This window comes from Spermophilus citellus (genome assembly GCF_964194105.1).
Source record: "Spermophilus citellus genome assembly, chromosome: X".
Taxonomy (NCBI): Eukaryota; Metazoa; Chordata; class Mammalia; order Rodentia; family Sciuridae; genus Spermophilus; species Spermophilus citellus.
Window position 1 is genome coordinate 13,781,384 of NC_138190.1, and position 26,110 is coordinate 13,807,493.

The 26,110-nt window shown below is 39.2% G+C and overlaps 1 protein-coding gene across 3 annotated transcripts in view; it reads right to left on the minus strand.

Moving 5' to 3' along the window:
* PHKA2 (phosphorylase kinase regulatory subunit alpha 2) overlaps positions 1–26,110 on the minus strand; it is a 74,093-nt gene that overhangs the window by 42,442 nt on the left and 5,541 nt on the right. For all 3 annotated transcript variants that reach the window (XM_081276458.1, XM_081276459.1, XM_081276457.1), the window contains exons 2-6: positions 10,291–10,449; positions 7,042–7,089; positions 5,838–6,006; positions 2,947–3,029; positions 353–433 (exon numbers count right to left, since the gene is read on the minus strand). In XM_081276458.1, coding sequence (XP_081132584.1) covers positions 353–433; positions 2,947–3,029; positions 5,838–6,006; positions 7,042–7,089; positions 10,291–10,449 — 540 coding nt within the window. The remainder of the gene's footprint in view (positions 1–352; positions 434–2,946; positions 3,030–5,837; positions 6,007–7,041; positions 7,090–10,290; positions 10,450–26,110) is intronic.

Sequence of the window (26,110 nt, forward strand, 5' to 3'; positions counted from 1 at the left end):
GAATTTGTGAGCTCAACTTACAAAGTGCTCATATTCTTCAACCTTCACTAGACTGGACATCATGCCTGCAGCTTCTTAAAACAAGATCAAGAGTTTTGACCCATGGGTGATCACGACAGACAAAAAGGATGGGGCACACTTATTTTTTGGACACATGCAGATTTCAGCACAGGAAACCTACTTTCTTGACCTATAATTTCAATTGGCTGGGGTACATGGGCCACTTGAATTTCACATACTTACGATGAACTTTTAAAAATGTGCTAATCAAATTAAATTCAAACTCCTAATGAAGAACCCAAGCAAAGCAATGAAAACACCCAGAAGAAGGAACAAACAAGAGGACTGTCACCTTGGCCATTCCCACAGAGCTTGCATTCAATTCTGGAATGCCCTGATTAGTCTTATCACCACGCTCCCACATTCCATAATCCTGGGGGAGAAAAAGATAGTTATCAGAGGGGGTGAAAGAGGTATATGAGACATGCTATGGAAGATGATTCCCTCATGTCACTGCAGGCACAATGAAATATGAGTATGTCTTCTCAAAGGCTCCCAACTTCATGGCTTTATATACTCACACTCTGGTCCTCCTCAATTTCAGTTCATGTGACCTCTATGTAGGATTTTAGAAGAAAATACTCAAGTGGAACAAAAGTGCATGCCAAAGCACTTTCAAATTTCTTATTTCTAAAAGGTATTAATTTTTATATAAAAAACCTCTTGATTTGTAGAGAACAAAATATTTTATTTACCTTAAAATCAAACTGCTGCTCTTCTATTTAGTGAATGCCTTTGAACTTATATTGAATTGTAAGATGGAATAAAGAAACTCTGATGCATGGGTTATAATTAGTTGAAGCCAACAAACCCATTTAAAATAATTTAAGAATTATTTTTAGCATTACCGCTTGGGCAAAAACCTCAGTGACTGGAGCCAAGGTCAAAAGTGAGGCACAGATCACTGAACATACATGGTGTTTAAAAACCAATTAACGTGAATTGGCTCAGAATACTCTGTTACACAGAGGACTCCATACACATGTACCTAACTTCAGCGATGAATACTTGCATTTAAAACCTAAGTACTGGATGCTGTTTTGAAACAGCATCTTTTTTTTTTTTTTTTTTTTTTTTAGAGAGAGAGAGAGAGAGAGAGAGAGAGAGAGAGAGAGAGAGAATTTTTCTAATATTTATTTTTTAGTTTTCGGTAGACACAACATCTTTATTTTATTTTTATGTGGTGCTGAGGATAGAACCCAGTGCCCTGCGCATGCCAGGCGAGTGCACTACCGCTTCAGCCACATCCCCAGCCCCAGTACATGCACTATTGAAAGATTATAATCCAACAAGAATAAGATCAATACCAAAATGTCAGTATTTTTCAATCTCCTAAGAGGATCATTTGTAAAATGTGAGCACTAAAACTTGGATACACTAAAGCAACTTTAGATCCTTCCCTGCAAATAGGCCTTGTAGCTGGGCCTGGGCATCTTTCCTTCACTATTCTTCTTGTCTGAGCCTTCCTTTGCTCAAACCCATCTTTACTTCAACCCCACAGCCATGTGCTCATCCTCAAAAAATTCTTGGGTCCATCCAGCCCTCTACTTCAGAGTCTAAAATGACAAATGGTGTCTTCCTTAGTGGATATCATCCATCTCTCTCTCTGCATGGCCATATTCTACTTGATCTGGCCTCTGCCCACTTCATGCCCATTCGTTGACCTTATTTTCCAGTGTCAATTTTCACCCTAAGTCTGTTCCTTTACTCTGCACTCTCTTCCTGAAGCACCCTGACCTCCCCTCCCAACTCATCCTGTTCCTACCTCTGTTATTGACTGCTCATGCTATTCCTACACTCAAAACACCATTTTTCCTCTCTTCTGGGTAACTAAACCCTACTTATCACCTAAGGTCCAACTAAAGGCCTATCTTTCCAAGGTTTCTCAAGTTTCTTTAGACCAAGGTTCATCGACTCTGCTACTAATGACATTTTGACCAGATAATTGTTTCATGGGGCTATTCTGAGCATTATAGGATGTTTAGCAGCATCCCTGGACTCCTCTAACCACTAGATGCCAGTGGTACCTTCTTCTCCAGGTATGACTACCAAAAAATGTCCTCAGACACTGTTCAATGTACCCTATGAGAGGAAGATTGCCCCTTAATGAGAATCGCTGCTTTTGACCTAGGGTTAGTGAACTATAGTCCTTGGATCAAATCTTGCCACCTGTTTTTGCCAAGTTTATTTTGGAAACAACCATGCTTATTTGTGTACATATGCCTGTGCTTCTTTCACGCTACAAAGGCAGAGCTGAGTAGCCACAACAGAGGCTGTAGGGCCTGACAAAGTCGAAAATATTTACTCTCCTATCTTTTGCAGAAAAAGTATGCTGACCATTCCTTAAGCCATAGTGACATTTTTTAAAACCAACCTGCCTTTCCTAACTGCTGCAACTGCTCTTCATAGTTCAGTTGTCATCTAGAAGTGCATCAGGCTCCAACTTCAAAGCCAGACAGAAGCCCAGAGGAAGTGGACTTTATACCTGTTTATGCCCCAGCTCAGGTCCCTCTGCCTGTGGACTGGCTAAGGTGATCCCCATGGCACCCCAGATCCTACCAAGGTGCCAATGCTGCCACTTCTACAGCCTGACTCAGGCTGGCCTGTACATATATATCCCCTGTGACATTTTAGGGTCTTATTTAAGATAAGCATAATAATTCAAAAACAAATGTGGGGTGTTCCAAAAAAAAAAAAAAGCCCACAACTGTATCTCAGGACAAAAATGTACATTTACATATGGTAGTAACACAATCTCACAGCTCTAGTCTTGCTAACCTTTTGTGTAGCCCCAAATACCCTGTCTCTCAAAGAATTCTATGATTTTTTTTTCCTTTCTGACATCCAGCACACCTGAAAATGGTAGCTAACAGTGTTGATACTTACAGCAACTTTATATGCAGCTTCTATGTAGAAAACAAGATTCTGTATGAAGGCCACCTCATCAAGGGTGAAAATAATACGTAAGCCTAGTAAAGAGAAACAATAACGTTATGATACTAAGGATTTAACCCAGAGGTGCTTTACCATTGAGCTACATTCCCAGCCCTTTTATTTTTTATTTTGAGACAGGATCTCTCTTGCTAAGTTGCTTAGGCACTTTCTAGGTTACTGAGACTGGCCTTGAACTTGTGATCCTCCTGCCTCAGCCTCCCAAGTTGCTGGGATTACAGGTATATACCACAATGTCTGGCTGAAGTTATGTTGTGAAGAGAGCTGCTAGTTACAAATTACAAATATCATGCTAGGAAACAAATCCTTTTACCCTCATTTTCATTTTTATTATTATGGCATCAAAAATTAAGTCTGAGGTAAGTCATAAAAAAATCATAGAATTCTTTGAGAGACAGGGTGTTTGGGGATAAGCAAAAGGGTTAGCAAGACTAGAGCTGTGAGATTGTGTCACTTCCACATAATCTCAGAAAGAAGAAAGAAGGAAGAGAGGCAGGGAGGGGTGGGAAGAGGATAGAAAAGAAAGAAAGAAGGGAGGAAATAATGGCTCCATCTGTGTGTGTGTACTGGGTAGAAAGAGTTGAAAGAGAAGGTATGGGCCCTCTGGCACGAATTGGATTTGTTCAGAAAAGGTTGCAGCAAAGCAAGGATTGGAGCCCAGAACAACCAGGGCACTGTACTTATCCTTGAGTGAGCCAAAGGAAAGGGTGAGTACTTTTCCCCAGTGGCAGATAGGGCAAGTAGAGTCCCCAGAGGCCCTTCCTCCTCTGGGAAGCCCAGCTCTCAGGACCTGCTGGGGCAGCTGCCTTACTCACTGTAATAGGCAGTGACCAAGAGAACTGTTTTTTGTTTAGCCCTTGAAATGTAGTCGATTATATATATAAAAAAACATATATTTTTTAAGTTTGAATTCTGAAAGCAGGTATGAATACTATAAGATGTGTGCTCTTATATCAATGAGAGAATTTAACTAGCAAGCTAAACAACCAGTGACTGAAAATGAAATGGCAATATATATACATAGCCTTTGAATGGTATCTTCAGAAGGAATAGAGATGGAATTAAAGTTGATATTGCAACATTAGTTATAACAGCAAAACAAATAAAGGAATAATTTAATTATAGTATACCCATTGATAAAGTTACTAAAATAATGTTTGTGAAGAGCTTGTAAGATTATGGGGGAGGGCTAAGGGTGTAGCTCAGTGGTAGAGCGCTTGCCTAGAATGCATGAGGCACTGGGTTCGATCCTCAGCACCACATAAAACAAATAACATAAAATAAAGGTATTGTGTCCATCTACAACTAAAAAAAAAAAAAAGTAAAAACAAAAGATTATGGGGGAAATGCCATTATTTCCTCCCTTCTTTCTTTCTTTCCTATCCTCTTCCCATGCTTCCCTCTCTTCCTTCCTTCCTCTTTCTGCTTTATAACTGGGGCATGGACTATCTTTTTATGTAATAAAATGACTATGTATATAATATAACACTTATTATATAAAAATGCATAGAAAAAAGATGTGGAGGAGACATATCTAAATGAAAAATGGCAGTGTAATTTTTTTCGTTGTATTTTGCCACATTTTCTGAAATATTTATAGTGAGAACTCATATTAACTCATATTAACTTTCATTAACTTCCATAACAAAAAAATTACTTTTTATCAGCGTGTGCTTTATTGACAAAGCTACAAAAATATTACTTGATTTATGGGACTTTTTTTTCAAGTTTCACACTTGCAGTCTGAGGCCTCAGGCATGTCAGGTCAGTGGACTAGTGATGAGAACTCTGAGACAGAGTCAGTCCAACTTGGGAAGCATCCTTAGTGGACGCTCCTATGGGAGAAAGGCTATTTGGTATGTGGAAAACAGCTGCAGCCTGGAGCTTGAAGACCTGGCATCTCACCTGTCATAGAAGCCAGTGGCTCTGGCTCACCAGGAACAATGTATACCACTGACAAGTTGCAGGCCTCCTCACAGCATAGGTGCTATGGGCTTCTCAGCCCACTCTGGGGACCCCAAAGAGTGGAGGGAATGGTGTTGTTCAAATATAACTTAGATAAAGGAGGATGTATCTTAGAAAAGGGTGACCAGGTAGTGAGAGGGAGAGCTGAAGGCACGAGGTACTAATCCTGGAAAAAAAAAAAGTCTAAGAGCAGGCATGAGATTGTCTGCAGGTATTTGAACTGCTCTAAGTTGCTCCAGGAACTAGGAGAGTGACAGGATGGAAGCTGAGGGCTCTACAGCAACAAGCTAACAGAGTTGGTTCAACAGCCTTCATCCTGCAAGTGCCTGGGTAGAGGTAGACTGTCCTATCTGCAGGTCACAGACAAGGTCCCCACACTCCCTGCCCTATCACAGACACAACGGCATGTGTTATCAGAGAACATGCTTTTCCTTTGCATAAACTGCTCATTTAAAATACTGTTTGCTATGGATTAAATGTGTCCCCTCCACAATTCAGTGTTGCTGATCTGCTGGTATTGAGGCCTATAGGTGATTAGGCCATGAGGGCTTCTCTTTCATGAATGGGATTCGACTCTTAAAAAAGAAGCTTTACACAACATTCAGTTCTCTTTTCCTTCTGTCTTCTACCATGAGAGGACAGCATTCCTCCCCTTCAGAGGATGCAGCTCTCACCAGACAATTGAACCTGTTAATGCCTTGATCTTGAACTTCCCAGACCCCAGAACTGTGAGAAAATTTCTGTGTTTTAAACTTCTGAGTCTCAGGTATTCTGTTGTAGTAGCAAAACAGATTGACATTGCCCCCTCCATTTCTGGATTGTCACTTTCTAAATAATGGGCTTAAATGGCCCTGACTCACCTGACGCAGTCATCTGAGACAGGAACAGGAGGAAGAGGGAAGTGGCATCCACCTGGAGGTGGCCCCACTGGTCATCACCCACCACGGTACTGCAGGTGGAGGTATTGTACTTGGCGTGCAAACTGTCTTTGGTACTCTGAGTGTGTTTGAACTTCTCCACTTTGTCCACCTAAGAGAGAAGGCAAGCTGGCTCCACATAGCTACACAGGTTCATGGCTGGCATAGGTCACCCAAGGCCAATCAACTGGAGCTAAACTTCTTATCTGCTACATCTGGAAGCCAGAGGGATGGGAGGCAGCTGCTAGTGTGCAATACACATAGGGACTGTGCTGTGGATTCTTCCAGCCCATTCACGGCAAACTTTCCAGCCCAAGGGGTTTTAACAATTTCTGCAGAGATCAGGGTCGTGCCAAAGGGTTTCTTGCCTATAGAAACCCAGCTGTGGCACATAGTAGGTACTCAAGGAGGCAGCAAAGGAAGAGGACCTGTTTAAATTTCAACTTCTCCTTTCCTAATGTTGAAAGAAAAAGAGCAAGTATGTCTTTGAACATGCTAAGGATTGGGGACTGGATTGAATTTATCTTTGAATCTGTGTAGATTCTAGTATAATGTTCTGTATAAAGTACATGTTCAGCCAATTGTTTTATTTACCCCTCACTGAAACTACCAGAAAATAGTAATGGTAAGTTTTAAAAACTCAAACACTTCATCTCAAATGAAAACATACCCTTTACAAACTTGATAGAGCACATAGCTTTCTAGTAGTGGCTTTTTAAAATTTTTTTCTCCTGCATTGGGGATTGAACTCAGTGTACCACTGAGCCACATCCTTAGACCTTTTTATTTTGAGACAGGGTATTGCTAAATTGCTGAGGTTGACCTTGAACTTGTGATCCTCCTGCTTCAGCCTCCTGAGTAACTGGGAATACAAGCATGCATCACTATGCCCAGCTTACAAATGGCTTTTTAAAAAAATATATTTTCTTAATTTTTTGAAAGAAATGTTTTCCTTTTACACATGTAATTATTCAAAAGAGATTCTCAGAAACAGTGTTCTGTGAGACCATGGCAAAATATTTTAAATTTCTCTCCCTCTTGAGAAGAAAAGTTCAAAACACACCAAGTAAGTTAATTGTCACAATTAAAATGACACAAAATGCCCACTCAGATGCTCTTCAAGCACACATCTGCACATTCCACCTACCTGTCTCATCATGCACTGGAGTAGACCTCGCATTAGCTTCACCACGTTCTGTGGAAATAAAAGTGGTGTCAGTAATCAGGCCTGGCTTCCTCGCTCACAGAAAACCACCTCTGGGCCTTCCTGTGGCTGGTAAGCTAGTGCTGCCCGGCAACTTCCCTGAAAAGGTATATACATATATGAGTATTTCAAGTGGTCTGCCATTTCTCTATCGCAAAGAAAGAAAAATTCTGACAAAGTGATCTTTCTCAAATAAAAGGGTTAGATCAGATAGAGTCTTCTGGCTGTTCAATTCAGTGACTCCCCACTGACATTTTAGAAACACAATTTTTATAAACCTGGTGCTTGGGAATTTTATGTCAAATTTCACAGTAATTTATTCTTGTATATTAAAGATAAATTAACTCCACCATGCCTGCCCCCAAATAATGATGTTACACCAAAAGAACCATTTGTGACACCATTACTGGACTATTGAGTAAAGTTCTTACAAAATTTGAGTGGTAGCCAATGTTTCTTAATAATGTGATGTATTGCAACTGATTGCTATTATCATCATTATAAATAATAACAGTACTACTACATTAATCAATTAGACATTACATCCAGGCATTGTTCAAAACACTTTACTTAGATTATCTCAAAATTTTGCCCCAGCCTTATGAGGTTATTATATAGCATTATTACCCCACTTTGTAGATGAGGGGACTGAGGCTAAGAGAGCTGAAGTAATATTGCTCAAGTCTTCCAGCTGACAAGGGGTAGAGCAAGAACAGAGCTCAGACTTTCAGGAGCCAGAGTTTGAGCTCTTATCCAGTCCATTATGTTGCCTCCCATCTTCTCCACAATTCAGCCCATTTAAAGACCAGTCTGTTCAATCCCCAGTACTTAAAATAAATAAATAAATAAAGGACTGGTCTAAACATGGTCTGCTAAGAACACTATACAACTACTTCATTAGTGGCTGAGCAGAAGATATTTTGTAGGCCAAAGTAGCCTGGAGGAAAGATGTTTCCACCCAGGGACATGAGTATATCCTCTCTTACAGAACATATATGATTTGCAGGGGAAGACACAGTAAAAGGGCTCAAAAGTTCATTGTCAATGAATTTCTGCCTCTAAAATCCTAGAATTCTAGAATATAATCTGAATTTATATCATGAATTCTATTGAGGCAGAAAATGTTATCTCATAATTATGAGGTAAAATTAGCATTGTTATAATTAACATTTCCTACAGTGTGTATAGTGTAAACATCTGTCAATTGACTCCCCACTGTCCATGCCAACTAAAGAAAATTTATTTTCCATTAGGCAGAGGCACAGTGGTTCCCAACTGGGGGTTATAACTGCCATCTCCAGGAAGTAAGAAAGTATCTAGAAATATGGGATGGAGGTATTTTAATCATCATGGCAAAGGTGCGAGCTGCTGGCACTTAGTGAGTAGAGACAAGAGTCCCTAAGTGTCCCACAATGCATGAGACACACACACAATGAACCCAAAATGCAATAGTGTTCCTGTTGAGTATCATCCTGTTTTTTTCTATCATGAAGGGAGATGTCATTAACCACATTTATCAAGTGATAAAAGGATTTAACTATGAAAAATTGTGTCCTTTTTGTGTCTCATTATTGGTAATCAAGGAGCAATAAATCCAGTCAACCGTAACCCAGCCCAAGTAGGAGAGAGAGAGAGAAAGAGTGTATGTTTGAGTATGAGAAACACAGAGAGAGAGAGAGAGAGAGAGAGAGAGAGAGAGAGAGAGAGAGATTGGATACTGCTTTACTTTGGTTTTGTCTCAAAAGGTGACAGGAGATTTGTAAGACATTCACGTCAAATTTTCTACTAATAAATGAATGATTCCTTACGTAAATCTCATCCTTTTTGGAGGACAATTCAATGCTTTCTGTATCCAAATTTTAAAACTTGCCTTAACCCCAAAATTGAGTGAATTCATCATCCTACACTCAGCATTTCTGACCAAATACAAGCCTTATTCCCATGGATAAGCTTTCTTTCTTAGTTTCCTCATGGCTCTCAAAGTTGCCCTCATGCTGCCTGCAACTTTTGTCCACTTTGGTTGCTATAAACAAGCACCCACTAAGCTGGAAGACCTGACGATCCACTGGCTGTGAGAGTCATCCAGAAATGTATGAATTAAAGGCAAATCCTAAGCCTGGGGATATAGCTCAGTGGTAAAGTGTGTGCTTAGCATGCATGTTCAATCCGCAGGACACATACATACAGAAGTATCTTTATAAAGATAAATCCCAAAAAAAAAAAAATAAAAAAAAAATAAAAAAAAAAAATAAAGATAAATCCCAAAGGCTCTCATGCTTAAAGAATTATACTTTCATATTTCAGTGTTCCCTATCTCAATGTTATCAAAATATTTGGAAAATACCTCCCATGCTTAAGGGCAGAACATTTTCTTCCAAACTCACTAATGACAAATCTTTCTTTGGTGAGTATGTTGGTTTCTGATTTTGAGAAACAACACCACCAACAAAAAAGGACTTCATTGTGCTGTATGGTGAATAACAGGCACAAAAATTGTGTAATATCAATTTGGTGTGAAACTAAGGGTGACCATGAATAAATAAGACTGCTTTCCTGGAGTGACTCAAACTAGAGTTATTTTTAAGTGAAGTTTCAAAAATGTTTTAAGCAGTGGCAATAATGTTTGGATAAATATTCTTTCAATGTGGCTACCCTGAAGAGTACATACTTTGGAATGTATAGCTCTGATGTGCTGACTTTTTAAAAATAATCACGTTTAGTTTATAATGATGTCTTGTATATAAAAATATGTATAAAAATTGATAAAATGTGTGAGAGAAATATAGCTCATAAGGCAAATCAACACTCTGGAGTTAGAAATTTGAATGTTTTCATTTCCTATTTGGTGTTTTTTTTTTTTTAACTTTCAGATGGACACAATATCTTTATTTTACTTTTATGTGGATTGAACCCAGTGCCTCATGTATGCTAGGCGAGCACTCTACCACTGAGCCACAACCCCAGCCCCTTGGTATGATTTTTGATGTCATTATTTTATGGAGGGGAAAAATGTCTCAAACAGAAAGATGCATGTGAGATTGAGACCATATAAATGCCTCTCCAAAACACTGTATAGCAGAAATGGAAGAGAGACCTGCATCTCAACAGTTCTACACACAAAGCTAATTCCTCCTTGGTTTTCTTGAGGAAAATGTGCTTAACAGCCAAGATATGGCTGTCAGTCACCATTACCTGTTCCAATTCATAGGCCTTGGCCTTGTCCTCATCGCGGTCGGCATTCTTGCGGTAGGCCATGCCCAGTCCCCACACAGCCAGGATGCTGTAGATGTTGTCACGCACCCAGGCATCCTTCTGCTCATGGCTGGCTGACAGCAGCCCTGTGACGGGATTCTATTAAAGAAAAGACACAAAATAACTTTGCAACTCCCTTCACACAGCTAGCTCCTGGGAAACAAATGCTTACCCAGGAGACAGACAAGGACCAGGGATGAGGAATAGAGACAAGAGTTCCAGTTCCTGCTCCACCATTAACAGTGTGATCTTGGGTGGTAAGTTGCATCACTTCTCTGAGCCTCAGTTTCCTCACCCGTATAACCAGGCGATGAGACTAAAAAATTGTCGAAGGAACCTTCTAACTCTTATGTTCTTCTTTCTTTTTCAGATCAGACCACACTGTTGTAAGTGATAAAACAGAAGAATGAATAAATAGAAAAAAGCCTGCAAGGCTTTACAAATCTGTGCATTGTGGGCTTTAGGTCTTCTCTGGCCTTCACAGTTCCATATTGGTTGGTAAAGAACTGAAGCTGGGAGGAAGACACCTGGATGCAGGACCCTATCCACTTCCTAGCTCTGTGTGCCCAGGGAAGCCACCTTTCCTATCTGGATCTCAACTATCTTGTCTGCAATTCAGGTACTTCTTGGGCCTAGAGAGAAGGTGCTGAGCAGGAGGAATATGTGGGAGTCTTATTTAGCTGTAATGTCATTTTTATTTAAAAAGGCAGTGGAATCACTAAAAAAACCAGACCTTAATATAAAAAAAACTGCACAGAAATGTTCATTGCAGCATTATTCATAAACATCAGAAAGTGAAAACAAGACAAATATCCATCAACTGATGAATGGATCAACAAAATGTAGTCTCTACAATGAAGTATTTGTCAGCAGAAAGGAATTACTAATATACACTGTAACACAGATGAACCTTGAAAACAGTGCTAAGTGAAGGAAGCCGGTCATGAAAGGTTACATATTGAGTGATTGCATTTATATGAAATGTCCAGGGTACACAAATCTATACAGACAGAAAGATCATTGATGGCCTAGAGCTATGGTGGAGGTGGGGTGGGGAAATGAGTGGCTGCTAATAGGCTTTTTCCTTTTCTTTTGGGAGGTGTTAAAAATTCTTTAAAATTGACTGTGGTGATGGATGGACAACTCTGTGAATATACTAAAAATCATTCAATTGTGCCTTTGAAATAGTGAAGTGTGTAAGTAAATTGTATCTCATTAGAGTTATTAATTTTTAAGCACCAGTCCTAATAAACTCTGAGCCCATAAATAAAATGGATAAGATAGGAAATGAGTCACATAAAGTCTCTGATGGCTTTTCCCCAAAATATACAAAGAAATATGTATCTAATAAAATGCATCATAACAATCAGAACCCTGCCAGCTTAAAAAAGAATTACTCAATAGGGCTGAGGTATAGCTCAGTGGTAGGGCACCTACCTGGCATGCATGAAACCTGGGTTCTATTCCCAGCACCACAGAACAAAACAAAACAAAAAACAACCATTATTCAAAAGGGTTCTGTATTATTTACAAGACGTATCATGAAAAACTGTTGAGTACTTTTAAAGTGACAGTGCTAAGGTTATTAGGTTTTTTAAAAAAGGTATTATTTTACATGGTCCCACTTATTAAATATTTGAATTTCTCCTTTAATGAATCTATGCCTCCTATAAAAACATCTAAAACTGAACTGATACTACCCTCAGGGGCAATAGCATTCCATGTATTGACATAGTTATCCAGCCAATAACTTATGAATCAATGATATTAAAGCCAATCAGAACTGAAGTCTAGGAATGACTGAGTCAAAGTACAAGGCTTATTCCAATAGTAGATTACTGATTCTTTTAAAAAATCACTATTCACCAACAATAGATAACATATACATCTTTATCTGTTCTGAGACCTATTGGGTAAGTCTGGGGCAGGGAATAATCAGGAGATCTACAGAAAGAACTCACCCCCCCTCCAGTGCCTCCACCAACCATGAGTCCACTGAGACAAACAACCTTCAGATGACACAGCAGTGACCGTTACACATAGTGCCAAGTGTGGTTTGGATTATGAAATGTTACCCTCCTATTAACTGAAAGTCTTCTCTTTTATTCTTTAGTTTGGGCTTAACTGTTGGAGTGGATCATTTTGTCCCCACCCAACACTAGACTGTCTATCTTCCCTCATTGAATTATTGAGAAGCAGTCTGGCTGTTTCAGGGGACCCCCACATTCAAAACTATGCATACAAAAAAGCCATATAAAAGGGGTGTTATTGCACTCAGGAAAAGGAGTATTTATGACTTGCTTCTCTCTTTAAATCTATAAAACATGATGCATTGTGTTGCAAGAGATGTAGGTGGTTCTATTTTGATGTGATTCATAAAAACTGAAATGGTGGGCTGAGGTTGTGGCTCAGTATAGAGCACTCACCTAATGTTTAAGGCACTGGGTTCAATCATCAGCACCACATTAAAAAATAAATAAATAAAGTTATTGTGTCTATCTACAACTTTAAAAAAAAAACCTGAAATGGCCACAGACTGGTAATTACTGTTTCTCCCAGTCTGCTGTCCCTTCCAATAAAGATGACCCAAAGGTTTTGTCTTTGCATTCCTCCTCTACTTGGAGATGGGTTGTGCTGCATCACCCAAGCAGGTCCATTGCATTGAGCTCTGGGGTCATTGGTTTCCATTAGATATGTCAATGGAGGGAGAAACAAAAGGCTGAACACTGGCAAATACAGACCATAGAAAGAAGGTGGGGACACTTCAGATAGAGCCCTAATATCCAGAGTATATAAAGAACTCAAAAAATTAGACAATAAGATAACAAATAACCCAATCAACAAATGGGCCAAGGACCTAAACAGACACTTCTCAGAGGAGGACATACAATCAATCAACAAGTACATGAAAAAATGCTCACCATCTCTAGCAGTCAGAGAAATGCAAATCAAAACCACCCTAAGATATCATCTCACTCCAGTAAGATTGGCAGCCATTATGAAGTCAAACAACAACAAGTGCTGGCGAGGATGTGGGGAAAAGGGTACACTTGTACATTGTTGGTGGGACTGCAAATTGGTGCAGCCAATTTGGAAAGCAGTATGGAGATTTCCTGGAAAGCTGGGAATGGAACCACCATTTGACCCAGCTATTCCCCTTCTGGGTCTATTCCCTAAAGACCTAAAAACAGCATGCTACAGGGACACTGCTACATCGATGTTCATAGCAGCACAATTCACAATAGCAAGACTGTGGAAGCAACCTAGATGCCCTTCAATAGACGAATGGATTTAAAAAATGTGGCATTTATACACAATGGAGTATTACTCTGCATTAAAAAATGACAAAATTATAGAATTTGGAGGGAAATGGATGGCATTAGAGCAGATTATGCTAAGTGAAGCTAGCCAATCCCTAAAAATCAAATTGCCAAATGTCTTCTTTGATATAAGGAGAGTAACTAAGAACAGAGTAGGGAAGAAGAGCATGAGAAGATGACTAACATTAAACAGGGATGAGAGGTGGGAGGGAAAGGGAGAGAGAAGGGAAATTGCTTGGAAATGGAAGGAGACCCTCAGGGTTATACAAAATTACATACAAGAGGAAGTGAGGGGAAAGGGAAAAATAATACAAGGGGGAGAAATGAATTACAGTAGAGGGGGTAGAGAGAGAAGAGGGGAGGGGAGGGGAGGGGAGGGGGGATAGTAGAGGATAGGAATGGCAGCAGAATACAACAGACATGAGTATGTCAATATGTAAATCAGTGGAAGTGTAACTGATGTGATTCTGCAATCTGTATACGGGGTAAAAATGGGAGTTCATAACCCACTTGAATCAGAGTGTGAAATATGATATATCAAGAACTATGTAATGTTTTGAACAACCAATAAAAAAATAAAAAATTAAAAAAGGGCTGGGGATATGGCATGCCTTGGTTAAATCCCAGGTGCTAATAAATAAATAAATAAATAAAATGCAGAAAAAAAAAAGAAAGAAGGTGGGGAGATTTGTCCAGGCAAAGCCTTATGATCATATTAACCATCTGGTGCTTTCCAATCTTTAAAAAATATTATTTAATTATATCTGTTAAAATATTATTTTTAAATATAACACTGTAGAACTGTCTAACTATAATCATATAGATGAGTTTTCCATTTTTTCTGCTCTTTACTTGCCCTCCTCCCTTCACATCAGCAATCCCATAAACACTGTCCATGTAACAACCTTATATATATTTTTCCATCTTTTTTTCTGTGCTGTGAAAATCAGATATTTAAATCATATACCTACATGCACATGCTTATGTATAAACTTCTATATGTGCAAGGTTTTTTTTGGAGGGGGGGTCACTGTTTTTAATGTATGGGATCTTAGGATCACTGCTTACTTGGCATTTCCCATTCAACAGAACCTTATGAGATCCCTTAAGCCCTTTGGTTTAACTCAAACTCATTAAGCTTTATAAGCTCCATAATATTCCATGGTGAATGCACATAATAATGCATCTAGTTATCTACCATTGTGATGGGTATTCATTAATTTTTCAGAGTTTTAATTTTTTTTGCCACTGCAAAAATACTGCAATAAGCATCATTATAACATAAGCTTTTTTCAACAGTGCTTTAATTTGTGTGAAATAGAATCCCAAAAACAGGATTGCTAGGTTCACAGGCTATATGCATATGAACTTCCAGTTTTAATAAATATCCCTGATCCTTGTCAGGAAGTTGTCAATATTTAAAATTTTTTCAGTCTGATGGGTGTAAAGTGACATATATAATTGCTTTTATTTTTAAAATTGTTGTTTCCCTGACTGCCAGTGAATTTAAGCATCTATTTATTCTTTTTTGGGGAGGAAGGCACTGGATTTTCTGTTCTGTGAGTTAATTTTTAGTTTCTTTTTTAAAAATCAGGTACTATTTCACCATTTCTATCTACAAAGAATGACAACCTTCCACGTATCATGTTTAAGAGCACAAGCTTTGGAATCAGACTGTTCGAAGCTCTACCATGATAAAACTGCAACCTTGTCAATTGACTTTAGCATCCCCATCTGTAAAACGAGGATTATACCAGTGTTTCCACCTCATAGGGTAGTTTGTGAAGATTAAAAGAATTAGTGTGTATCAAGCATTTTGGACTGTATCTGACACATGTAAGTGATCAATAACTGCAAGCTATATTTAATATTGTTGACCTATTTGAACAGCTTTCATTATATTATTTCTTTCTTGTATAGTTGTAATAATTTCAGGAAATCAGATAAAGATACAGGGCTAGGGAGAGAATCTACAAGCAAATCCAAGCTCATTTTTATTACCTAGAATAACTAAGTCTGGGTGCCCTCTTTCATCTTTACCATAAATATGGCCAGTGATGATATTTTATCCCACTGATATTTTTGAAACAAAATCCCTGACAACTCTGTACCCTCTCCCCACCCAATTCTTGCCTTTCCCCTTCAAGTTTAGCCCTAATTTGTGCTCACTCACATAAATCTTCTGTTTTACTTTACTAAACTCTCTGTACTTTGCCTAAAAAAATAATGACTAAAAAAATCAGTGGCAAATCCTGTTAAGAACATCCACTTTTCTAATCAAGAGCTGCTCCTGAGATGGCCAGGTGTGGGGTCATGGAGGAGGAGGATGGGGCAGATCTCAAGAAATGGCAACTACAAAGATATCTAAGAATAATAAAAGAGCAGGTATCACAATACAGTCTTAGTGGAGATAGCACAGCCTTGCACTGAGTCTCAGACCCCTGCTGCAGGCTGACCTGACAATGACAGCCTTAAACTCTAGGAGAAGAAGCTGAGACAGATGAGCCTCCTACAGATTGTGTTTCACTGAGGATAAGAGCCAGCAGCTGTGTGGAGTGTCCTTTGACTCATTTGCCCCTCTTTCCTTCTCCATCTCTTCTCAGTTTCTCATCTGGGTAAAGTGCCCATGTTGGCTCCTGTCTGTGAGAACAAAGAGCAGAGCCTGAAAGCCTAGAATGGATTGGGACCAAGTTTTGGCTTCTGTGCCATGGTAACAAATAACACTAAAATCTCAGTGGATTTTTACAAGAAACATTTATTTCTCATCCAAGCCTTGTGTACATATCTGGTCAGCTGTGATTCTGCTCTCTGTTATTGTCCCTCTAGGAACCAGGCTACTGGATCAGCCTGTATCTAAAACACTGCCCATCTTGTAGCAGAGGGGAAGAAAGACAGCTAACTAAGAGAGGAGTTCTCCATGAAGACATAACAATCCCAAATGTGTATGAATCTAACAAGAGGTAAAGGAATAGATACATAGATGGTTGAAACAGAATTGAGTCCAGAAATAAATTTACACAAATATGGCAAACTGCTCCTTGACAAACTTCTGAAGACAATGCAAAGGAGAAATAAAAGTATTTTTAATAAATAGTGTTGGGACAACTAGACATACATACACAAGAAAATGAATCTTATTTAAATCCCACACTTGTAGACTAGTTTGGGGAATATTCAACCATATTGAATCTTCTCATCCATGAACATATCTTTTTGGTACAATCTGAAGCATGATTCCCATGCTATAAGCTTTCTATGGGTAAAACCTTTGTTGTTGTTGTTGTTTACCACTCTAAGCCTGGCTTAGTTAAGTATTGAATAAATAAATGAAAAAATGCACAATAAAGGTTACATTTTTACTGATTTATAGCATGAAATACCTTTTCAAAAACACTTTAAAGGGTATACATATGTATTATTCATAGCTCATAGAAATAATTTGCCATTTAAGAGAGCTTATTTTATTATTATGCACATTCTTCTGCTCAGTCTTTCTCCACGAAACCCTGAAGAAGAAAATCAAATATGCACAGCATGAACCTTGGAAATGATTCAAGGTAAAGTCTTATTTCTGCTTTAAAAGTAGAAAAGTGGGGGTTGGGGATGTAGCTCGGTGGTACAGTGCTTTCCTAGCATGTGTGAGGCTCCAAATTCAATCCCCAGCACTGCAAAAAATAAAAATAGATAAATAAATAAATTAGAAAAGTGGGCAAAACAAGGGAGCTGCTTCAAACAGGAAATGGTTTATTTCTCAACTCAGAGATGAGATAGATTAAACAGAGAACAGTAACCTCACAGGACAGAGGTGAAAGTTAAGGAGGCAGAATTAGGGCAGTAAATTTCAGTGGGGGTGAGGGTACAGTGGTAGAGGGTGACCAGAGAAGACAGGGTATATGACCCCTAGGGTAGTGTACGCATACTTTAAAAACACACATTCAACATTATAATTTTCTACTTGTAAAATGAAAACAAACAGCTCAAGTCTTCATTATACAAGCTTGAGAAACAATGCTTACACAATATTCTTGGCTGGTGGCAATTCAAAGATGATTGTTAATGCAAGAGTTTAACAACAGAAGATAGCAGAGATGCTGAAATGGTGACATGCTCTGCTCCTTAGAGGGTATATGCAAGTGGGGGTAGGCATGGGTAAGGGCTGCAGTGTTGCCACTGAGCCAATACTGGAATAGCAGAGCACATAGGGGCTGGGATGATAGAAACAAAGTAGAAGGAATTCAACAAGGATTTATTTATTGGGCTCACATGTTTAATAAATGTTTGCCGAACTAATTTTATTAGCCATCACTCCCGCACTTGAGTTGACTCAGCTCCCTTTACACATGCACCCCCACCCCTGGAACCCTAACCAGTCTTTACACAGAGCCTCTTCTCTCTTTTCCAACCCTCCCCCACCCCAGCCCAAAAGTTGCAGCCTGCTCCAACACTTAAGTACAAGAAAATTGAACTGTACAACTCTGACCGAAAGTTTTAATAGCAACCTACCACCAACAGTGTGAATACCACATACCACAGAGCAAAGGCTGTGTTAATAGAAGTAGAGGGGCCATGGGGTGTAGTGTGGTGGAGTGCTTCCCTAGCATGTATGAGGTCCTGAGTTGGATCTCCAGCACCACACACACACACACACACACACACACACACACACACACACGTAAAGTTTTCAGAACTAGAGAGGGGGAAAAAAAGCCCCACTAAACTGCCAACCTGGCAGGGCAAATGTGGTGTATTTTGTCAAAGCCAAACACAAAAGTTTTTAAAGGGACATTTACATATATGCACACATCTATCAGCCCAGCAACTCCGGATGCTGAGGCAAAAGGATCGGAAGTTCAAAGATAGCTCCAGCAATTAGATGCTGTGTCAAAATAAATAAATTTTAAAAAGGACTGTAGATGTGGCTCAGTGGTAAAGCACCCTGGGTTCATTCACTATTTAATCATACCTAAAGGAGGGTGATGAAGAGGCTCAAAGCCACATCTCATGGGAAGATGGATGTTTACAGAAGGCTTAGGGGAGGCTTGAGTTAGCCACCTCAAGGAGCTAAAAGGTGATCCACCCAAAGAGGGATTTTTTTCTGCTACTGATCTCTTTAGATCTCAACTCAATGTAAGAACTTCCTGACATTAGGACTGTCCAAAGAAAAGACAGAGCTGTGGGTGATGTGGGCTCTATCTCTGGTATTCTCTGGGCAGAAGGACCCTGAGGTCCATCTCATGGGAGGCATAGTGGATAATGGTTAAGGGCATGGATCCAGCTGTGAGAAAGGCACCTCTAGGTTTAAATCTCTGTTCTGTCACTTGATGGTTATGTGATGTGCAAATTATTTAATTTCTCTATTTCACTTTCTATTAAAAGGAGAATTCAAAGGTGATTGGAGAGTATGTGTCTATTTAGACCCTTCATTTCACACCCCTTCATGAAAATGTTGTTACCTCTGCCTGTCTAGCACCTGTTCACTTGTTTCCTGGTAATTGCCTGTAATTTTCCCTGCTCTGATTCACTGTGGTTCTTGTGGGGTAAGCCCATCATTGCCTGTGCCCTGGTCCTGAACCCAGTTGCAGGGAAGGATATATGACTCAAGCCTGGCTAACCTGGGCACAGTTTGGGGATGGGCATACAATCCAAGCTAGAGCAACTGAGAGCCATACAGTAAGGGTTTATGCTAGAGCCACTATAGACAAAGCTTGCTTTCTGAAAAGGCCACCACTCTGGAAGACTATAACCTGGATGTGCCAAGATGATATCTCTGCCACCACATAGGATGAACCTGCTAGAAAATAAAGCCTACTCAAGAGTCAAATAGAGCCAAACAATGTAAAGAGACATAGTTTATCATCCGAACTCCTAAATCCAGCCATTCCTCAATCTAGAAAAATCTCTTAGACTTTTCAAGTTTTTTGAGAAATACTTTATCTTTTGTGCTTAAAGGATATTTGAAATGAGTTTTTGTCATTTGCAACTAAAAGAATCCTACAATGAATCTAACAATGAATGCTTATACATGGTAAACTAGATGCCATAAAGACATTTATTTGATACTATTAATGTTGAGGCAAAATTGTCTCAATAATGCAAGGCAATGCAACTGCCTCAATGTCAATGCAAGATCAAGGCAACTCGAAGGCAAAATATGTAAATGCTTGATGGTAGCACCAAAGTATTTAACAGTTTGTAATTCAGTATCCGGGGGTCTTAGATGAATATTGTCATCTATGCAACCAGAAATGGCACAGAGACTGCAAATTCCCTTTCCCAAACTCTGTCCCACAAGAAAACTGAAATAGCTCCTTACTGCTCTCCGACTCTACTACTGGTTCCTTCCAATTCAACCTCCACAAAGGTAGTCATATTTATGTGGTGCTGAGGATCGAACCCAGCGCCCCACGCATGCTAGGCAAGTGCTCTCTCTAAGCCACAACTCCAACCCCAGAAAGACCTATAATCTTAAGACTTTACTGTCTGTTTTGATTAGCTTTTTGGTCACTGTGACCAAAACACTCAACAAGAACAACCTATAGGAGGAAAAGTTTATTTGGAGCTCAGTTTCAGAGGTCTCAGTCCATGGATTGCTGATTCAATAGCTCTGGGCCCACAGTGAGACAGCAGGTCATGGGGGAAGGGTCCAGCAGAAGAAAACTGCTCAGCTCATGGTAGGATAGGGAAACAGAGAGGAGGGAAGGGGCCACAGGGAAGATGTCCAGGGCACGCCCTCAGTGACCCACCTCTTCCAGCCACACCCTATCTGTCTACAGTTACTCTAGTCAGTCCATTGAAATTAGGATGAATTGATTAGGTTACAGTTCTCATAATCCAATAATTTTAACCTCTATAAACATTCCAGCATTAACACAGGAGCTTTTGGGGAACACCTCATATCCAAACCATAACACTGTTTTCAGTATTCTCTAATGCCTATCAGATAGAATGTAAATCACTTAAAGGTCTTCCGAGGCTCTGCGCTGGCTCTTCCTCACACACCCCAATCTAATCACCCAACACTCCCTCCTTAGCTCCCCAGAAAATTCAGCTTAGTGTTTCTTGTACTTCTGGGCCTTTACACATGCTCATGCTCCCTCCTCTATGAAGCCTCCTCTAGGCCCCCAGGCCATAAATTCCATGTCCTATGTTCCATAGCACAGAGTTCAGATGCCTCAGACCAACCCCAATCCTTGTTCCCCGCTCACTGTGGATTAAGAATTACTAAGAATGTGTCACCACCTTGCTTAATTCCAAGGGAGGAAAGTACAGTTTAATTATTCAAATGAAACACTCAGAAGAGGCTAGGATAAATGTTGAAAACATGACTACTTACCACAACCACCCATGTTGGTAAAGTGAAAAACAGAAAGTGAAAAATCCTATTACAAAAACTCCAAAAACTGTTTAAATTCAGTTATTGTACTAGAATTCTGTTCTAGCAACCACTTTTTAAAATATTAAATTGGAGTGAGGGAGAGTAATATTTTGAACTTAAGTTAAAGTAGGAATTATAATAGTATTTAAAATGATTGCATATATTGATGAAGTAGTACATAATAGAATGGTCTTTTTCTAAATGCATTTTTTAATGCAGATTGTCTAAGATTTTTTTTTGTGTGTGTGTGTGGCCTTTCATTTGACAGAAATAAATATACATTGATTAAAAATTTTTAAAAGGTAAAAATCCATCAGTATCAGGATCAGTTGATGGTATATTCATGTAATATCATATAGCAGTCAAAAATACTGAAGCAGAGTGGTATATGCTGATATGAAATGCTTTAAAAGGTATGCTGTTAAATGAAAAACAAGATAACCATGTACAATTTTACTCTTTTTATTTATATGATATATTTGACAATAAAAAAGATGCAAAAGGAGAAAAAACCACAACTGCATCTATACTCAACATTACCAATTGTATAACCGTCTCTTTTTACATTAGAAGATAAGATTTTATAAAATTTGATAGGTAAGCTTCAGGTGGTTCAGATAATCATCTTAAAAAGTGTTGTTTTTATTATTATTATTGGGTGGTGCTGGGGATAGAACTCAAGGCTTTGCACATGCTAGGCAAGCATTCTATCACTGAGTTACATCCCCAGACCTGAAAATGGGAGCTCGAATATGTAGAAGCCTCATGCTTTCCCTAAGGGGATCACAGGGGTGCAATTTCCACATTCCAATAATGTCTTTCTCTTGCTGTTCATTAGATTTTCCGCATTTAGGTTTACAAATAATGCACAAGGTGCAAGCTGTACTGAGCCTAGGCATTTACATCATGTGATATGACTGCATGATGGCTATAGTGAGAGACACTGGGTCAGGAGCCAAGCATTGCAGGCATACACTTCATTCCAGATCCCAATGCTCATCTTATATCTTTCCAAACCCACAGGAACTGCTCTGGGCCCCATAGCTATGATCAAATAACTTTACCATGCTCTTAGGTGACTAATTCTTTGCTGCTCTCTCGCCAATTCCTGTAGTTAAGAGTGAGGATTATTGAAGCTTCAGTATTTAGCCTAGTGTCATGGAAACTTACAGAACACATTAAAAAACTTTCGCCTGAACAGGAGAACTGCAGATGATACTGTTTGATATTGTCAATTAGAAGAATGACTTTTATTCCATAAGCTTCAGGTTTGGGTTTGAATTTGGAGCATGAAGACACCATATATCCCTCCACATCTGGGCTCCTGATGGAGACTCTCCAGAAGATCTGCTAGGAATCTATACATAGGCTTTTGTGGGGTGGGTGGGTGGGGGTAAAGGTCCATGAGACTCCAGAAATTTCCATTTGAGCATTTTCTCGGGAGAGGACAACACATTCAATCTTTACCAAATACTTAAATGGGTCTATGATCCACTTGGTTAAGAATCTTATGAGCACTAATTATGTTCTCCTTACCCTTTTTGAGACAGATGTGGCATTTACTTTATTAATTACTAGAGTCATATTTAAACAGAAGACAAACTGGGCATAGTAGCATGTGCCTGTAGCTCCAGCTACTTGGGATTCCCAGGCAGAAGGATCACTGGAGCCCAGGAATTTAGGGCAACCTGGGCAACACAGCAAGACCCCATCTCTTTAAAAATAAATAAATTAAATAAATTAAAAAAAATATATGTATATATATATATATGTGTGTGTGTGTGTATACACACACACACACACACACACACACACAGAGTGAGCGAGCGAGCGAGCATGCACGCGCTGGGTGCAGTGGTGCACACCTGTAATTCCAGCAACTCAGGAGGCTGAGGCAGGAGGATCCCAAATTCAAGGCCAGCCTTGTCAACTTAGCAAAACTCTGTCTCAAGATAAAAAAAAAAAAATTAAAAAGGTGGGGAGGTGAGGTGGGAATGTAGCTCGGTGTCTATGCCTAAATTCAATCCCTAGTACCTAAATAAATAAGACAAGAGCAATACAGCAGAACTAAATTTAGTAGAATATTTAAAGAAATAGCCTATTTAAATTTCACTATTTTAACACACAAAGACAGTGCAACTTCATTTGCTATTCACAGCAATCTGGTATATTTAAAGTATTTATCTTCATGCCTCCAGCCTGGTCCCAGCAAGACACAGTGCTTATGACACAGTAGTCAGATCATGAGAAGGATGACCTCTCCCGGCTGGGGTTCTTTAACTGTAAAAGGAGGTTCAATCTGACTAATGGACCTTCTGGATCCCTACAAAGCTTGAAATAATTCTAGATCTTTCCCCTGTATAGATTGTTTCAGTCCTTTATTGGCGAATGAAGGATTCAAGGCCTTTTTCTTTGAATTACTCAATGTTTTATTTTATTGTTTTTTATTTGTTATATATGACAGCAGAATGAATTACAATTCATATTACACATACAGAATACAATTTTTCATATCTCTGTTCACAATATGTGTCTTCATATGAATTACTAAAATGTTTTTGTCTGACACTAAAATATTTAAAGGCTATGCTGGAAAAGGTATCGCAAAAGCCTTCCTCCTTGCCACACCCAGAAAGGGCTGAAATAGAAGGCAGTAGAAGGCAGGACTTTCAATTGTACCAGGAAGGAGGAAAGGAGGAAATGCTTTCCACGGACCACTTCCCTTCTTGCGTCCACACAGAGACCAGACAACCATCTGACAGATGGTACCTATGTGAGCTGGAACTAATAATGTCACTTCTGCCCTTATTGGACCTAGTGCTACCCAGAATGCTGGAATGGGTCCCTGGAAAAGCCCATTTTGGCCACAGTGGGGAGAAACACTGGGACGGAACTGAGAGGCTACAGGGAGAAGACAGGTGGGGAAGCTAATGCATGGGTAGAGACCAGCAAGACTGCTAGCTTAGACAATGGTTGGTGGTAGTGGCAGAAAGCAACACAAGTAGCAGACTGATTTGTAAGAGGCTTAGGAGGTAACATCAACAGAGCTTGGTGATGAATTGGATGCAGATGGGAGAGGAACAAGAAGGAGCCAAAAAGATTCTTGTGTTGTCAACTTGGGCGCCTGAATGGGGTGGTGCTACCCAGATTTATGGGGTAAGATGAGAAATTGGGGTAGCTTCTCTCATATTCTCCTCCTGGTATTGCTACTGACAGAAGCAAATTTTCAAGTTAGTGGAGACTGTTGTTAAGCATTTACCAGAACATAACTGATAGTGAGTGAGAGGATAGTGGAATGATGGGTAACTTCTGTGTGAGGCTGTAGCTGGGGTGGCAGAGACGTGTAGGCCACAGGGAGAACTCTATTTTATTGTAGGAGTGAAAACAGCCTCGGGAAGGTTGTAAGCAGGACAGACTGTGGTGCCTGATGTATGACCACTCACTGATCTGGGCAGAAGAGAGCAGGGCTGGAGGCAGGGGTAGGGGGCATCCAGGCAAGATGTGGTAGCAATGGACATAGACATTAGTGTGGGGAGCTGCAATACATTTTGGTAATATATCATTCATTAGAAAATGCTCTCCACTCTAGGTGGGGAATGAGGGAACAAGAAGTAATCAGCCCAGCACAGTGGCACATGCCAGTAATCCCAACAACTTGGGAGGCTGAGGCAGGAGGTTCACAAGTTTGAGGCCAACTTTAGCAACCTAGTGAGACCCTGTCTTGAAATTAAAAAATAAATAAAAAGAAGGAATCAAAGCTGACTCCTAGATTACTCCTAGAGTATATAAATTATTTTAGACTTGATTAAAAAAAATATCTCAGGGCTTCTCATTCTCAGAATAAAAGCCAAATTCCTACTATCTTAGACCAGGATTTTTTTTTTGACTCATTCCATTTCTTTAATAATTATAGATCTAATCAGGATTTAACGTTATCTTAACATTGGTAACATATTTCTAGAAAACTGTCCATTTATGTTTTTAAATTTACTGCCAAAAATTATTCATAGTGCTTTTTTTCCATTTTTCACTCTTAATATTATCTGTGTGTTTCTCCCCTCCATCTTTCCTCTCATCAACCCTACCAGAAATGTGCCTATTTGTCTTATCAAAAGACCAGCTTTTGATTTTGTTGATCATTTGTGTGTGTGTGTGTGTGTGTGTGTGTGTGTGTGTGTGTGTGTTTTGCTGGGACAACTGAGCTACATCCCCAGCCTTAAAAAAAAAAAAAAATCCTGCCAGGCATGGTGGTACACACCTATAATCCCAGTAACTCAGGAGGCTGAAGCAAGAGGCTTTTGAGTTAAAAGCCAGCTTCTTCAGCAATATAGCGAGGGCCCAAGCAACTTTGCAAGACTCTTGTCTCTAAATAAAATATAAAAAGTGACTGGGGATGTGGTTCAGTGGTTAAATATCCCTGGGCTCAATCCCCAGCACTAAAAAAAAAAAAAAAAGAAAAAAATTTGTTTTTTTCTTTACCTATCCTAATTATTTCCTTTCTTCTATTTTCTTGGTCATACTCTGTCATCCTTTTCTCAATATTGAATTTATTCATTTCTAAATCTTTCTTCTTTTCTAATATATACATATAGGGATACAAATTTCAGGGGCTGGGGTGGTAGCTCAGTGGTAGAGCTAGCCTAGCATATGTGAGGCACTGGGTTTTATTCTCAGCACTGCATATAAATAAATAAAATAAAGGTCCATCAACAACTAAAAAAATATTTTAAAAAATTTCACTTCAAACCCCACTTTAACTGTATCCTATAAATTTTTATTTGGAGTGATTTTGTTGTCATTCTAACTATTTAATAATTTGTATTATAATTTCTTTTTCAATCTGTGACATACTTAATAGGTGGGCTTGCGAAGTTTCCAAACATATTTGGGGGCTTTAGCGGTCATTTGTTGTTGCTCTTTAATTTTCTTATATCTTGGCTAAATAATGAAGCGTGCACAAAGTTGATTCTTCAGTATTTTTTGAGACTCTTAAAATAATCTAATTTGTCATCAATTCTTGAAAAAAATAATTTGCAAGGTTGAAACATAAGTACTTTCTATTGGC